This window comes from Rhincodon typus, chromosome 47 (assembly GCF_021869965.1).
Source record: "Rhincodon typus isolate 14 chromosome 47, sRhiTyp1.1, whole genome shotgun sequence".
Taxonomy (NCBI): domain Eukaryota; kingdom Metazoa; phylum Chordata; class Chondrichthyes; order Orectolobiformes; family Rhincodontidae; genus Rhincodon; species Rhincodon typus.
This window is the reverse complement of record NC_063378.1, coordinates 9,343,367-9,360,635: the sequence shown is the minus strand read 5'-3', so window position 1 is coordinate 9,360,635 and position 17,269 is coordinate 9,343,367. Positions and strand designations below refer to the sequence as shown.

Below are 17,269 nucleotides of genomic sequence, written 5' to 3'. Positions count from 1 at the left end.
CTCCGAGTGTGGGTCTAACTGAGGGATACGGAGACTGGAACTGTGCATTACAACAGACAACTCAAAAAGGGAGTGGTGGGGGGGTGGGGGGAGGTGGTCACACAAGGGACAGAAAGCCACGAGGCCTGTAACTGGGAGAGTGTGAAATCAGACAGCCCTCTCCCATTTCCCCAGGATCTGTACAGACTCACCAGGAGATCAGCTTCACAAAGTTATCGTTCAAAGAAATCCCAGCACCAGCATCAAAGATGGACGAGTGTGTGTCGCTGATGAAGTCAGTGGACACAACCTGTAAATAATGCAACAGTCACTCAATAACCTGCATTTCCATAGCGCCTGGTACGGACTTGCCACACCCTGAACACTCAGCCAGAGGAGGCTGCTTCTACACTAAAACACAGCTGTCTGTGCGCACAGCAGGATCCCGCAAAACAGCAACACGACAATGCCCCAAGTCAGACAGCACCACGCTCCCCCTCCCCCCCCACCTCAGCGCTGGCCCTGAGACAGAGCGGGTACCTGTTGGTCGGTATATCCCAGGATCCCTTTCAGTGGGCCCTCCGATGCTTTCTTCACCGCTTCCTTGATCTGAGTGTAGGAGGCTGCCTTCGCGAGGCGGCACGTCAGATCAACAACAGATACATCTGCCACTGGGACCCGGAACGCCATTCCCGTCAACTTCCTGTCAGGGCACGGACGGGGAGACACACATGGTGGTTGGGGGCAGGGGGATGGCGCAAAGAGAGCGGGGAAAGGGAAAAGGGGAAGAGAGAGAGGGAGGGGGAAGAAAAAAAAAGGAGGAACAAGGCAGGGGAAAATCAAGGGTTAGTCAGAATCTGAAGCTGCATCTTATCAAGCCTGAATGTTACTCCCCTTGTTTGCCCCACTCCCTATCCTGGGGCAGGTAACATCCATCACGCTGGCCACAGACCCCAGACTCAGGGGAGGTGATGGCCTCATGGTATTATCACTGGGCTGTTAATCTAGGGACCACAGTACTGTCCTGGGAGCCCCAGTTCAAATCCTGACCACAGCAGGTGGTGGAATGTGAATTCAATTTTTTTAAAATATCTGGAATCAAGAATCTAACGATGACCTTGAATCCATTGCAGATTGTCAGGAAAAACCCATCTGGTTCACTAATGTCCTTCAGGGAAGAACGCTGCCATCTTTACCTGGTCTGGCCTACATGTGACTCCAGACCCACAGCAATGTGGTTCACTCTGAACTACCCCCTGGGGCAATTAGGGAAATAAATGCTGCCTGGCCAGCGACACCCTCATGAATGAGGAAAATAAAAACACACGCAACCCCCACCTCCCCAATCACCCCAACTTGAGAGAAGAGACCGCTCCCCATCTCTGTCACTGGGGGAGGAACCCCCGCCTTCTCCTAAAACTACACCCCAACCCTGTTCTAGATTGTTCCATGAGGGGGTAACACCCTCTCAGATCCCCCTCGCTCCCCACCCCCCCACCCCAGGAACTGATCCGTTTCAGTCACAGCACCTTCTCATTCTCCAAAACTCTGATGGATCCAGGCCCTGACCGGCTCCAGCTTCCCTCATTCAGACAGACACCGCTGCCCCTCACCCCCCTCAGGAACTAACCAAGGGAACGTTCTCCAAACTGCACCCCCACCCAGTCTGTCCGTCCTTAAGGGGTTCGAAGCTGGACAGAGTGCTCCAGGAGCTCTCTCCACACTGTCCCATACAGTCAGGGCAAGACTTCCCCACTTTTATACGCCATTGCCCCCCTCCTCCCAAACAAAAATAAAGGCTGACATTCCATCCCCATCCCCATCCCAATCCCAATCCGTGTGCTGACTCTTTGGGATCCGTGGACTGGGTCTCCCAGATCCCTCTGCACTGCAGCAGTCTCCTCACTTCCCATTTAATGCACCCTACCCTTCCTTTCTCCAAGATCAGAATTAGGAGGATTAGGCCACCTGGCCCATCAATCCTGCTCCGCCTTTCTACAAGATCATGGCTGATTTATTTCATGGTCTCAGCTCCACTTACCCACCTATTCACCCTAAACCCCAATTCCTTTACTGTTCAATAATCTACCTTTGCCTTAAAATCATTAAATGAGGAATCCCCAGCTGCGTTACTGGGCAGGGAATTCCACAGATTCACAACCCTTTGGGTGAAGACGTTCCTCCTCAGCTCAGTCCAAAACCTGCTCCCGCCCTAATTTGAGGCTATGCCCCCTCGTTCAAATTTCACCCACAGTGGAAACAACCTCCCTGCTTCTACCTTATGAAATTACGAACAGAATAGATATGTTTCTATAATATTTCTCCCCCCATTCTAAATGAGTACAGTCCCAGGCTACTCACTCAATCTCTCATCAGCCAACACTCAACTCTAGAATCGACCCAGTGAACACCCCCCCAGTGCCCACTACACCCTTTGCCAAGTAGGAAGACCAAAACAGTACACAGTTTCCATGTTTCTATCTTAGTTGTTCTGAGGGGTAACAAAGGCACTGGATTTTAAATAAAAGACCAGGACCACAAGTGACAGTTCTCTGTATCTGGCCCAGACGGTCCATGGCGATAGTCCGGTTACTTACCCATTCAGTTCAGGGATGACTTTGCCCACAGCTTTGGCAGCACCAGTCGATGCTGGGATAATGTTCTGGTGGGCACCCCTTCCATCTCGCCACGCCTTGGCAGATGGTCCATCCACAGTCTTCTGTGTGGCAGTGTAGGCATGGACAGTGGTCTGCCAGAGAGAGCGAACACAATGTGAGTTAGAGCCTGTGGCTGACACCACCCACCCCCCCAGCCCAGAAAGGCCATTCAGCTTCCTAACCCCACCATCACACAGGCAGGAGCCTCCCCGATGCAGGGGCCTTGCTGAGATCACACCAGGAGTATGGCGTGTGCATAGTTTGGAGTCTCCGTTTCAGAGGGGGAGGTGGTTCTGGCGATGGCGGGAGGGCAGAAAGGTTTCCCAGACCGATTCCTGGGATGGGCGGGACAGACAGATGAGGAGAGACCGGATCAGTGAGGGTTATATTTGGTCAGTGCATTGAGTATAGGAGTTGGTGGGGGTGTGTGTGAGATGTTGCGGCTACAAGTGGAATACTGTGTTCAGTTCTGGTCTCCCTGCTATAGGAAGGATGTTGTGAAACATAACAGGGCTCAGAAGTGATTTACAAGGGAGGTTGTGGGCGACTGCAGGGTTTGAGTTAGAAGGAGGGGCTGGATCTATTTTCCCTGAAATGTCGGAGGCTGAGGGGTGACCTTAGAGGTTTATAAAATCATGAGGGGCATGGATAGGGTGAATAGACGAGGTCTTTCCCCCCAGGGTAGGGGAGTCCAAAACTAGAGGGGTATAGGTTTAAGGTGAGAGGGGAAAGATTTAAAAGGGACCTGAGGGGTAACTTTTTCACACAGTGGGTGGTGTGTGTATGGAATGAGCTGCCAGAGGAAGTGGTGGGGGCTGGTACAATTACAACATTTAAAAGGCATCTGGATGGGTACATGGATAGGAAGGGTTTAAAGGGATATGGGCCAAATGGGACTAGATTAGAATAGGGTCACAGTCTGAAGGAGATCAGTTAGGACTGAGATGAGGAGAAATGTCTTCAGCCCCCACCCCTCAGAGTGGAGAGAGTTCCATGTTTCTCCCCCATTGCCCAAGAGGAGACAGCACTCCTGAATTCCCCGCTGGATTTGTTTGGGACATTGATGGCTCCTCGTTCTGATCTGCACTCAGTCGCATCCCAGCTGCGCACTGTTATTATCCTAGTTTCTCCCCCAGCTCCTAAAGGTCAAGGGGGAAAAAAAAACTGACCAATTCCAGTCTCGAAATCCCATGATCAGCCTCTCCTTACGGGTGAGCAAGGGAGATGCGGCTCCTTCCAGAGGGAAGGCAGACTGCCTCCAGTCAAGCCTATCAGAGCCCTCAATAAAAAAGGGAACTACAGAAGCTGGAAATCTGGAACAAAGACAGAAATTGCTGGAGAAACTCTGGCAGCCCATGTTTGGAGGATGGAGCGTGAGCCAGAGAAACATGACTCCTCAATTCTGGTCACGGGAACCGAAACATTAACTCTGTCTCTCTCCCCGGATGATGCCAGACCTGCTGAGTTTCTCCAGCCCTTTGTTTTAAAACTTTACACTGACATCCTTCTCCCATCAACTTTCCAGATTCAAGCTAGTGGGTACCAGAGACATACCCAAACTAATTGAAATGATGCCAATCTAGACACCACACAGTACATGGCCATCTTGGTGCTCCCCCAGCATTTACAGAATATCTCAAGCACCAGGGTGATAGACAGTCACGCAGCTTGCAGAGCCCCTGTTGCAACGTTCAAAACAGTCCCTCACTCACCATCAAACCCTCAACGATCCCAAAGTTATCCTCGATGACCTTTGCAAGGGGAGCGAGGCAGTTGGTCGTGCAGGAGGCATTACTAGAGAGGGAAAGAAAAAAAATACAAAAAAGGAGAAAAAAAAAGGGACAGAGAGAACCACATTAATGTTGCAATACACAAACCATTCTTCTTATGCAAGACTTTCCTGTTCGCGTGCAATTCTGGGAAGTGGTTGGTAAATAGCACCAGTCACACAGATCACCTTCTCCATCTCACCGCCATACATTCAGAGGCCAATGCCCCCTCACATCTCCCTGATTACAGAAACTACTGATGGCTGTGCCCAGGAGCTGCTCCCTGGCCATGTCATAGCTCTGAGGAATTCTCTCCCAAGGCACAAAGCACAAAATACTCCCCACTTCCCCTGGATGGGGGCAGCTCCAACAACACTCGAGAAGCTCGACACCATCCAGGACAAAGCAGCCCCTGCTCGATTGGCACCACATCCACAAACATCCCACTCCCTCCCCCACCGACATTCAGTCACAGCAGCGTGTACCATCTACAAGATGCACTGCAGAGACTCACCAAGGCCCCTCAGGCAGCACCTTCCAAACCCACGGCCACTTCCATCTGGAAGGACAAGGGGCAGCAGGTACATGGGAACACCACCCCCTGCAAGTTCCCCTCCGAGCCCCTCCCCATCCTGACTTGGGAAATATATCCCCGTGCCTTCAGTGTCGCTGGGTCAGAATCCTGGAATTCCCTCCCTAAGGGAGGTTGTGGGTCAAACCTACAGCACATGGGCTGCAGTGGGTAAAGGTGGCAGCTCACCCCCACCTTCAAGGGGCAACTACGGACGGTGCAATAAATGCTGGGCCCAGTCAGTGAGCCTCACGTCTGATGAGTGACTACATTTCAACTGGGTCCCAAGCACTAAGTTCCTACCCACACATTGTGGGGCCAATCTACTGTCTCGTCACTGTGCCTGAACCACCCACACACACTGCCACCCCCCCCCCCCCCACCCTGCCCCCCCCCCCCCCCCCCCCCCCCACAGCAGGCACTGACCTGACAATACACATGCTGGAAGGGTCATACTTGTCCTCGTTGACACCCATCACAAACATGGGGGCATCGGGCGATGGGGCAGACACCACCACACGCTTGGCACCCCCCTGCAGGTGGGCCTGGGAGACAAACATGGTAACAATTACAACAACGTACGGCTGCCCCCTCCCCCCAAACAGGCTGAATGCTGGCCAGACAGACTTGTGGGGTGCGGCAGGCTCCCAGAGGGAGCGAATGGCCTCGCCCTTGCGGGCAGCAGGCTCCTGGAGGGGCAGAATGCACCACCACCACACCCACCCCCCCCCCCCCCCCGCCCACCTCAACCCCAAGACAGGCTCCCAGAGGGGCTGAACGGCTCCCCGCCTCCCGCGTTGTGAGGCTCGAGGCATTGGCGGGGGGGGGCAAACGGCCTCCATCTCAGTGGGAGGCCATTCCCCCATCCCTCCTGTTCCCCCGGGGCGGCTGGCGTCAGTCCCCCCACTCACCGAGGCTTTGTCCACGCTCAGGAAGACTCCAGTTGATTCCACGACGTAGAGAGCTCCCGATTCACCCCAGGGAATCTCTGCTGGCTTCATGCTGTGGGAGGACAAAGGTCCCGGGATTAGCAACGTACGGATCTGATTCCCAGGGAATTCCGTACCCACCCCAGCCCAAACAGGCACCGGCAGACAGCTAGCTTCAGGAAAACCATTAACCTGATCCAGGCAAATTGAAGGGCAACAGCAGGGAGTGTGGTTAACGGCTAATCAAACTGGCAAGGAGGGGATTTCTACAGGGATAGACCCAAGTGCTCAACAATCAGAAGGACATCTGTCAAGATCAGTGCTGCAGGAACAAAAACCACTACAAATAAAGAAAAAACCAAAAAATTACAGCTAAAAACCGAAAAAACTGCAGATGCTGTCGATCAGAAACTGCTGGAAAAGCTCAGCAGGTCTGGCAGCACCGGAGGAGAGAACTCGGTTAACGTTTTGGATCCAGTGACCCCTTCCTCAGGAGTCCAGAGGAAGGATTACATGACCCGAAACTGATTTGTCACCACAGACACTGGCAGACCTGCTGAGCTTTTCCAGCAGCTTCTGTTTTCAAAAGTAATAACGTTTGGGGAAATCGATTGAGAGCACAACTGGGCTGGGACACCTCGGAGGTTATTGAGGGAAGAGGGGGTGACCCAGTGGCTAGCACTGCTGCCTCAGTGCCAGGGACCCAGGTTCAATTCCCCCTCCCCCTCGGGCAACTGTCTGTTTGCATGTTTTCTCTCCCCGTGTCTGTGTGGGTTTCCTCCCCCAGTCCAAACATGTGCAGGTTAGGGTGGGTTATCCATCGAAAATTGTCCCATAGTGCCCAGGGATGTACAGGTTAGGTGGATTGGCCATGGGAAACGCAGGGTTACAGAGACAGGGTGCTCTTCAGAGGGTCAGTAAAGATTCAATAGACCAAATGGCCTGTTTCCACATTATTGCGTCTAGTTGGCAGCCCCACATTCTAGGGAAGATGGGAATGCACGCAGGAGGCCAGGGATGAGAAGCCTCCACGTTGAGGATAGGTTGATGAGGTTAGGAGGAGAGAGAGTCAGTGCCAAGGGAGCGCTGTACTGGCAGAGGGTCCTGCCCTGATTACTCACTGCTGGAAGACTGCAATGGGGTTCCCATCCACCACGAGCTTTCCATCCTCAGCTTGAACTTCTCCATGGTAACGGCCATGGGTGGAATCATACTTGAACATGTAAGCCTGAAAGGGAGAAAGTGGTCTCACGTCACTATGAGGGAAAAAGCCTGGGGGCTCCTGACAATCCGATCACTCACTCACTCTATACAAATGTTCCCCACCACTCAGTCCTCAAGATGTGGCTATCACTAGCTGCACCAGCATTTATGACCCCATCCCCTAGTTGCCCCGTTGAGATGGTTTGAGGGGGTGAGTGAGCTGCCTTCTCGAACCACTGCAGTGCTGTAGGGTAGACTCAGAGTCCCTTAGGGAGGGAATTCCAGGATTCTGACCCAGCAACACTGAAGGAACAGCTGATATATTTCTCAAGTCAGGATGTTGAGGGGCTTGTAGGGGAACTTGCAGGGGGTGGTGTTCCCATGTATCTGCTGCCCCTTGTCCTTCCAGATGGAAGTGGCCGTGGGTTTGGAAGGTGCTGCCTGAGGGGCCTTGGTGAGTTTCTGCAGGGCATCTTGTAGATGGTGCACACTGCTGCGACTGAGTGTCGGTGGGGGAAGGGAGTGGGATGTTTGTGGATGTGGGCCAAATGAGTGGGGGCTGCTTTGTCCTGGATGGTGTCAAGCGCCTCAAACTGCTGCCCCCATCCAGGGCAAGTGGGGAGTATTCCCTCACCCTCCTGACTTGTGCCTTGTCGATGGTGGGACAGGCTTTGGGAGGAGTCAGGAGGGGAGTTACTCGCTGCAGGATTCCCAACCTCTGCCCTGCTCTTGTAGCTGCTGTGTTTGTGTGGTGGGTCCAGTTGAGTTCCTGGTCAATGATAACCCTCAGGATGTGGGTACTGGGGAATTCAGTCATGGCAACACCATGGAACGGTTACATTTTCTTGCCAGAGATGGTCATTGTCTGTATTTGTGGGGTTCCCTTGTGTAACCACGAAATGGCATCAACAAATTGGTCTCAACCCATCACACAGTAGGTTAAGCGAGTGTCTGGCAGATGTTGGTAAATGTGAAGTCATCCATTTTGGTCAGAATTACAACAAAACGGACTGTTATTTAAACAGTGAAGTATTGCTGCATGCTGCTGTGCAGAGGGACCTGGGTGTCCTTGTAAATTAATCACAAAAAGTTGGTTTGCAGGTTATTAAGATGACAAATTGAATCTTGTCCTTCATTGCCAGCATTTAAAAGCAGGGAGGTTGTGTTACAGCTGTATAGGGTGCCGGTGAGGCCGCACTTGGGAGTACTGCGTGCAGTTTTGTCTCCTTACTTGAGAAGGGATGTCCTGGCACTGGAGGGGGTACAGAGAAGGCTCACTATGGTTAGTGAGTTTGCAGATGACAGTAAAATTGGAAGTTGTAGTGGGCAGCAAAGGAGGTTACCTCAGTACAATGGGACCTCAGTCACATGGGCCAATGGGCCGAGGAGCAGCAGTTGAAGTTTAATTTAGATAAATATGAGGTGCTGCATTTTGGAAAGGCAAATCAGAGCAGGACATACACTTAATGGTAAGGTCCTGGGGAGTGTTGCTGAACAAAGAGACCTTGGGGGACAGGTACATAGTTCCTTGAAAGTGGAGTCGCAGGTAGACAGGGCGGTGAAGGTGGTGTTTGGTACGTTTGCCTTTATTGGTCAGTGCATTGAGTATAGGAGTTGGGAGGGTCATGTTGCGGCTGTACAGGGCATTGGTTAGGGCCACTTTTGGAATACTGTGTTCACTTCTAGTCTCCCTGCTATAGGAAGGATGTTGTGAAACTTGAAAGGGTTCAGAAGAGATTTACAAGGAAGTTGCCAGGGTTGGAGGGTTCGAGCTACAGGGAGAGGCCAAACAGGCTGGGACTGTTTTCCCTGGAGTGTCAGAGGCTGAGGGGTGACCTTACAGGGGTTTATAAAATCATGAGGGACATAGATAGGGTGAATAGACAAGGTCTCTTCTCCAGGGTAGGGGGTCCAAAACTAGAGAGGCATAGGTTTAAGGTGAGGGGAAAGATTTAAAAGGAACCGGAGGGTTAACTTTTTCACGCAGAGGGTGGTGTCAGGAATGAGCTGCCAGAGGAAGTGGTGAAGGCTGGTACAATTACAACATTTAAAAGGCATCTGGATGGGGACATGGATAGGAAGGGTTTAAGAGGGACATGGGCCAAATGCTGGCAAATGAGACTAGATTAATTTAGGATATCTGGTCGGCATGGATGAGTTGGACCGAAGGGTCTGTTTCGGTGCTGCTTGACTATGACAGTAGGTTGAATCCAGAGTGGAGAGGGTTGGCTTATGAGGAGACATGGAGTAGCCTGGGACTGTACTCACTGGAATCTAGAAGAATGAGGGGGGCAGGATTCTTATAGAAACAAAATTATGAAGGGAATAGATAAGATAGAAGCAGGGAGGCTGTTTCCGCTGGCAGGTGAAACTAGAACGAGGTGGGATAGCCTCAAAATAAGTTGGGGGAAGAGCAGGTTTAGGACTGAGTTGAGGATGACTGTAGCCAAAATAATCAGGATTTGATGGCACATTCCTCAGGGATTTCATCAACCAGACACAAAGCACAGAGGGAGCCCAATCCCACCTTGATCCACAGAGCCACCCAACAATAGCATCGGGTCAGACACCGTCTCCTCCCGAGGGAAGGGGAGGGGCTGACAGACAGAAGGGAAACCAACTGAGGCTCAAAGTTCCAGCGAGTGTCACCAACAGATCATCTGCGGCCTGATCCAAATAGAAGAGTGGGGGTTGGGCGTCACTATGCTTGGTCCGTCACCTCTCTCCACCACTGGCCCCACTCCCAAACCAATCCCACCACCCTCCCTCCACACCCTCCCCCAATCCCACCCTCCTCCCCCTGTCAACATCCCCCACACACTCTCCTGAATTCCTCCACCCCTCAGGCACTCTCCCCTGCCCTGCCCACTCCTCTGACCCCATTCCATCCCACCAGCACCCTTTGACCCCCTCCCCTCCTGCACAACTCCCCCACCCCCCAACCCAGTTTCCCCTTACCATGTAGTGGAGATCGATGAAGGGGTCATTGATGGCCACCACTCGAATGCCCTTGTCCAGGCAGGCACGTAGGACTAACCGTCCAATCCGGCCGAAGCTGTAAGACGGAGGGGGGAGGGAGACGTCAGCAAAACACCCAACCTTTCACCACCCCCACCACCGCGCCCCCCCACCCCAGACCCCTGTATGACCCACATAGCCCCATAAGGGGCAGCAGAAGGGGCAAACGTGGGATTCACTACCGCAGGGAGTGTCACATTCACCTCCATCATTTGATGAATTGTGTCAATGGGGAGGTTGGGCAGGGGCAGGGGGCAATATGTAAAGGGTAGCAGTGAGGGGGGTGGGGTGAGGTGAATGGAATAGAGAGAGCAGGGGCCAAATGGAGAGATCTTTCAAAGGACTGGCACAGGTACCGCTGGGCCAAATGGACTTCTCCTGAGCCATGCTGAGCTTCTTAACGTAGCCTGTTCCATTTCAGTCACTCACCCATTAATTCCAACTGCCAGATCTCCCATGGTCCCCTTGTTAAGTCGGCCGGAAAATTCTGGAACACAGATTTATTTTGAGGGATTACCAAGAGATTTCAGCAGCTGCAGGATGTGTTCACATCACATCCCCGATGCCCCAGATCCCTGCTGCACCCCTCCCTGCCCCTCTAGACACAATCATTTCATATAAAACAGCCGCATCCACATAGCGCCTAAATTAGGCAACGATTTACCCCCCCCAAAGGCACTGGGGTCAAAGGGGTTGGGGGATTTGAGAGGGAATTCCTGAGCTCTATGCCACAACAGAGTGATGGGATTCGGGAATACCTAACAGGCCAGCACTGGAGGAAGTGACAGATATAGGGACAGAGGGAGAACAGAGACGGAGGGAGAGGAAGGACAGGAGGGAAGGTTGGGGGAAGAGAGAGAGAAAAACGAGAAAACAAACACAGGCAGATGCTGGCTCACAGCCAGCTTGACAACTGGGCACTATTCTGCCTCTCACCCCAACCCATTCTGATCCTGCCCCATTGCCCCCCCTCCAAACCCCTCACCCCAGGACAGAGACATCAGCCACCTCCCCTGAACTCAGCCCGAGCTGCCAAAGGGGTCTGCAGGGGAACTGAAATATTGTTGACAGTGATACCAGCCTCTGGATACAATGTCTAACTTCTGTATCTAACCAGGAATACAGTGTATCCTTTAGACTGGGAGAACAGTCTGTGGGAAACACAGACAGCCAGAAATCCTACAGTGATTAACTCACCTCCTGACCCTTGCCCCAAAGCCTGTCCCACCATCGACAAGGGCACAAGTCAGGAGTGGGATGGAATACTCCCCACTTGCCCTGGATAGGGGCAGTTTGAGAAGCTTAACACCATCCAGGACAAAGCAGCCCCCGCTCCATTGGCCCCACATCCACAAACATCCCACTCCCTCCCCCACCGACGCTCAGTCGCAGCAGTGTGCACCATCTACAAGATGCGCTGCAGAAACTCTCCAAGGCTCCTCAGGCAGCACCTTCCAAAGACACAGCCACGTCCATCTGGAAGGACAAGGGGCAGCAGATACGTGGGAACACCACCCCCTGCAAGTTCCCCTCCGAGCCCCTCCCCATCCTGACTCAAATATATCACCATTCCTTCAGCGTTGCTGGGGCAGAATCCTGGAACTCCCTCCCTAAGGGTCTACCTACAGCACACAGACTGCAACAGTTCAAGAGGCAGCTCATCACCACTTTCTCAAGAGGGCAATAACTGCTGGGCCCAGCCAGCAACACCCACATCTGATGAGTGAATAAAGATCTACAGGAGACAGCATCTTCATCCCCTCCCCCAATCCTGAGTGCATATATCTTGGAAATAACCTTGGCAACAGAGATTTCAGAAGTAACCACCTCCCCACCCCCTACCCTCAGCTAAGCAAGGGGAATGATTGAGCAGCATTTTGTTGCTGATCCATGCACTGACTCACTGGGAGAATGGATGCAGTGACAGATGAGCTGGGCAGACTGCGCAGTGAGTAACCTTCACAAGGACAGCCAGCACTGGGCTCGCTGTCTCTCTGGGCTATGGGGATTCAGATTACAGCTTGACCCAGATCCTCAGCAGACAATAATCATCAGGCTGTGAGCATCACTGCTGCACTCCATCCCAGAGACCAGAGAGCCATCACACACACACACACACAGTGAATGCAGGCACCACAGAGAGCAGACCCCAACCCCAACCAACACTACTACCACATTTTCCCCCCCATCCCACAACTCCCACATCACCTTCCCTCCTCAATCCCTCTCCCAGCCCCTGCCTCAGCATCTTCTATACATTCCCCCATGCAGTCTACACCCCCTCCCGCCCCTCTGAGTACCCCCTCCCCTGCAGCCCACACCCCTCCTGAGTGACTTCCTCCCTATGACTGCACCCACCATGCTCTCTCCCTCTGACCGACTGATTCCCATCCTTCCCCACTCCCCACTAACAGCAAAAACACCCACCCTGGTACTACTACCTCCAGCTCCAACCACGCTCTGCTCACCCACTTCCTGCGCACCCCCTTTATAAACCATCCCTCCCACTGACGTCACCGCGTTCCCCCAAAAAACAGCGGCTTGACCAACGCGCGTGCGCCGCCCGCTGCACCCTGGGATTTGTAGTCCGTGACCAAAAATCCGCAGATACAGCCTCCCAGAACCAGAGCCAGAGATATGCCCCAGACCTAGGTACAACCCCAGTCCCAGAGATATACCCCCTAAACCCAGATATGCACCCCAGACCCAGGTGTAGCCAAAACCCAGCAATGACTCCCAAACAGGGATATAGACCCAAACACAGGTATACTCCCCAAACCCTGACATAGCCCCAAATCCAGGTATCGCTCCAACCCGGAGATAATCCCCAAACCCAGATATACTCCCCAAACACAGATATACCCCCCAAACACAGATATACCTCCAAAACCAGAGGTAACTCCCTAACCGAGGGATAGAGTCATAGAGTCATACAGCTTGGAAACAGACCCTCAGCCCAACTCATCTATGCTGACCAGATATCCTAAATAAATCTCATCCCATTTGCCAGCATTTGGCCCATATCCCTCTAAACCCTTCCTATTCATGTCCCCATCCAGATGCCTTTTAAATGTTGTAATTGTACCAGCCCCCACCACTTCCTCTGGCAGCTCATTCCATACACGCACCACCCTCTGTGTGAAAAAGTTACCCCTCAGGTCCCTTTTAAATCTTTCCCCTCTCACCTTAAACCTATGCCCCTCTAGTTTTGAAAACCCCCTACCCTGGGGATAAAGACCTTGTCTATTCACCCTATCTATGCCCCTCATGATTTTATAAACCTCTATAAGGTCACACCTCAGCCTCTGATGCTCCAGGGAAAATAGCCCCAGGCTATTCAGCCTCTCCCTATAGTTCAAAACCCCCAACCCTGGCAACATCCTTGTAAATCTTTTCTGAACCCTTCCAATGTTCACAACATCCTTCCTATAGCAGGGAGACCAGGATTAAACACAATTTTCCAAAAGTGGCCCTAACCAATGTCCTGTACAGCCCCAACATGACCCTCCCAACTCCTATACTCAATGCACTGACCAATAAAGGCAAGCGTACCAAACACCTTCTTCACCGCCCTGTCTACCTGCGACTCCACTTTCAAGGAACTATGAACCTGCCCCCCAAGGTCTCTTTGTTCAGCAACACTCCCCAGGTCCTTACCATTAAGTGTATAAGTTCTGCCTGATGTGACTTTCCAAAATGCAGCACCTCACATTTATCTAAATTAAACTCTATCTGCCTCTCCTTAGCCCATTGGCCCATCTGACCAAGATCCCGTTGTACTCTGAGGTAACCTTCTTCAATGTCCACTACACCTCCAATGTTGGTATTATCTGCAAAATTATGAACCATACCTCCCATGTTCACACCCAAATCATTTATATAAATGACAAAAAAATCAGTGGACCCAGCACTGATTCTCGTGATGCACCATTGGTCACAGGCTTCCAATCTGAAAAGCAAACTTCCACCCCCACCCTCTGTCTTCTACTGTTAAGCCAATTGTGCATGCCAATGGAAACACCCAAATCCAGGGATAACCCAAAACCTCAGAGTTATCATGGACCCAAGCCAGATGTAGTCTTGCAGTGAAAACATTAACCAGAGGCTGACATTCTGCCCTAGGGGGTGGGGGAGTAAACAAACCATGGCCACTATTTGAACAGTGAAGAGTGTGAATGAATGAATAAATGTAAGGTCCAATTTATTTATTTAGAGAGATACAGAGAAAAGTGTCATGTCGTCACAATTCAGCTCCATTTTACGGTACAAAAGAATAAAAAGAAACTACTCATGTACAGTTCATCTACATTGGCCTGGGTCCCAAACATGGCTCCACAACCTCTGTAAGGTCCCTGCTCCGGGCCCACCACAGTTAGGTCTCCCTGCTCCAAGCATACCTCAGCCACAACTCCTCACTCTGGGCCTACAGTGGCCAGGATCCCCCACTCCAGGCCTACCTCATCCATGACTCCTCACTCCGGGCCTACCTCAGCCACGACACTTCACTCCGGCCTACCTCATCCATGACTACTCACTCCGGGCCTACCTCAGCCAAGACACCTCACTCCGGGCCTACCTCAGCCACGACACTTCACTCCGGGCCTACCTCAGCCAGGACACTTCATTCCGGGCCTACCTCAGCCAGGAGTCCCCACTCCAGGTCTACCTTGGCCAGGACACCTCACTCCAGGCCTACCTCAGCCAGGGGCCCCCACTTCAGGCCTACCTCAGACACAACTCCTCACTCTGGGCCTACAGCAGCCAGGAGCCCGCACTCCAGAACTACTTCAGCCACAACTCCTCACTCTGGGCCTACCTCAGCCAGGATACCCCACTCCAGGCCTACCTCAACCACAACTCCTCACTCTGGGCCTACAGCAGCCAGGAGACCCCACTCCACCAACACTACAGCCAATGCAGCAAACAGGGAAGTTTTCCCCATGGTTTTGGGGGTGTCTCTATCATACAACCAACACCAGAAAACAGATGATCGGGGTCATTTTCACGTTGCTGTATGTGTGAGCATGCTGTATGTTCTTTGGCTGTTGTGTTTCCGACATTAAGGAGTACCCTTGCCCGGGTGCAGGAGCCCCCTGCCTTGGCGGTAAGGCTTTCTGAGGGGCCAGATTTTGGGAACTGGGAGTCAGGTCTTCCCCGAGGTTCTGGCCCAAGGGGTGCTGTGCTTTCTGCAGAGCTCTCTCCCCGAGCCGGGAGATACAGGCAGTGTCAGTTTGCACGTACATTCACTTCCTGAGTTTCAGCCTGGATTCTGACATTGTGCTGACTCACTGCAGGCCGGGGAACAGCTTCCTGCCTGAAAAAATAACCTGCCCAAGAATATCATGCTCACATCTAGATCTAATCAGCAAACTCTCTCTGCTTCACCTCACATCCAAAACACTTTTCTGAATTCAGCCTTGGCTCTCTCTGTTTCTCTGCTCCCATCACCACCACACCCCTACCACCATTTCTCCGTCTGTCTCTGTTCCTTCGCCTCTCTCTCTGTTCACTGTTTCTGTTCCTCTGTCTGTCTCTCTGTCTCTCTCTCTCTCCCTCTGTTCCTCTGTTTCTCCCTCTCTATCTCTCTCTCTGTGTGTCTCTCTCTCTATCTCTCTCTGTGTCTCTGTCTCTCTCTGTTCCTCTGTATCTCCCTCTCTCTCTCTGTGTCTCTATCTCTCTCTCTCTGTGTCTCTATCTCTCTCTCTTTCTCCCTCTGTTCCTCTGTCTCTCCCTCTCTGTGTGTCTCTCTCTCTGTGTGTCTCTCTCTCTCTCCCTCTCCCTCTCTATCTCTTTCTGTGTCTCTGTCTCTTTCTCTGTTCCTCTGTCTCTCCCTCTCTATCTCGCTCTCTCTCTCTCTCTCTCTCTGTTCCTCTGTCTCTTCCTCTCTATCTCTCTCTCTCTGTTCCCTGTTTCGGTTCCTCTCTCTCTGTTCCTCTGTCTCTCCCTCTCTAACTCTCTCTCTCCATGTCTTTCCTTTCTCTCTGCCTCTCCCTCTCTGTTCCTCTCTACATCTCTCTATTCCCCCCATCTCTCCATCTGTTCCTCTGTCTCTCTTTCTTTCTCTCTCCCTCTCCATCTGTCTGTGTGTGACTCTATCTCTGTCTCTCTGTTTCTCTGCCTGTCTCTTTTTCTCTCTCTATCTGTCTGTTCCTCTGCCTCTCTCTCCTTCTCTCTGTCTCTCTGCGTGTCTCTGTATGTCTCTATTTGTCTGTCCCTCGCTCCCTGCCTCTGTTGAAAAAGATTTGGAAATGGATGTGTAGGTTGTACGTGAGCTCCATTTTGAGATAACGGGTCGAGTCACAGCAGAATGTCTCCTTCACCAGTCTGACTGGTATTTCCCCCACTCTCTCTCTTGCTTTGTCTCTCTCACCCACTCTTTCTGTCTTTCTCATTTTTCATTCACTCTCTCACTTTCTATCTCACTCAAATTTCATCTTTATCTCCCTGGCTATCTGTCTGTCTCTCTCCCTCTTTCTTCTCCTACTCCCCCTCCCCAATGACCTACAACTCTCTCTCTTTCTCTCTTTCTCTCTGTCTCTCTCGCCCTCAGAAATCACACGATTCCAGGTTATAGTCCAACAGGTTTATTTTGAAACATAAGCTTCCAGAGCATAACCCCTTCTTCAGGTGTTAGTGAGAGAGGTAGTATCAAACACAGAATTTATAAGTAAAAGATCAAAGGGTCACACAACTGATAAGATGTACTAAACAAATCTAAAATGCTGTTAAATCTTTAATCAGTTAGAAAGTTTTAATTGCTTAATATCTACATGTAAATCCTTGAATTCCTTTCAAGTCACTGCCCTGGGAGAACTAAAGGTTTTATCAATGTAAAGAAGAGGTGACATTTTAGGTCAGACAATGCATGTTAGGTGTGAGATAACACAGTGTGGAGCTGGATGAACACAGGAGGAGCAGGCAAGCTGATGTTATGGGTCGGGACCCTTCTTTGTGAGGCCTTGTTTAGAATCTGTTTGTTTTTTAGAACATAGAACATAGAACATAGAACATTACAGCGCAGTACAGGCCCTTCGGCCCTCGATGTTGCGCCGACCTGTGAAACCAATCTGAAGCCCATCTAACCTAAACTATTCCATTATCATCCATATGTTTATCCAATGACCATTTAAATGCCCTTAAAGT

The 17,269-nt window shown here is 51.6% G+C and overlaps 1 protein-coding gene across 3 annotated transcripts in view; it reads right to left on the bottom strand.

The window, feature by feature from the left end:
- The window catches only part of LOC109926527 (glyceraldehyde-3-phosphate dehydrogenase 2), a 13,176-nt gene extending 551 nt beyond the window's left edge, over positions 1 to 12,625 (bottom strand). The window contains exons 1-10 of one of the 3 annotated variants that reach the window (XM_048620506.1): positions 12,554 to 12,625; positions 10,556 to 10,613; positions 10,067 to 10,163; positions 7,027 to 7,133; positions 5,888 to 5,978; positions 5,403 to 5,521; positions 4,349 to 4,430; positions 2,577 to 2,728; positions 520 to 682; positions 192 to 289 (exon numbers count right to left, since the gene is read on the bottom strand). In XM_048620506.1, the coding sequence (XP_048476463.1) occupies positions 192 to 289; positions 520 to 682; positions 2,577 to 2,728; positions 4,349 to 4,430; positions 5,403 to 5,521; positions 5,888 to 5,978; positions 7,027 to 7,133; positions 10,067 to 10,163; positions 10,556 to 10,584 (938 nt within the window). In that variant the 5' untranslated portion in view covers positions 10,585 to 10,613; positions 12,554 to 12,625. Of the gene's footprint in view, positions 1 to 187; positions 290 to 519; positions 683 to 2,576; positions 2,729 to 4,348; positions 4,431 to 5,402; positions 5,522 to 5,887; positions 5,979 to 7,026; positions 7,134 to 10,066; positions 10,164 to 10,555; positions 10,614 to 12,553 lie in introns of those variants that run through there. The other 2 variants (XM_048620508.1, XM_048620509.1) reach the window with 2 other exon arrangements.
- Positions 12,626 to 17,269: the final 4,644 nt, after the last annotated feature.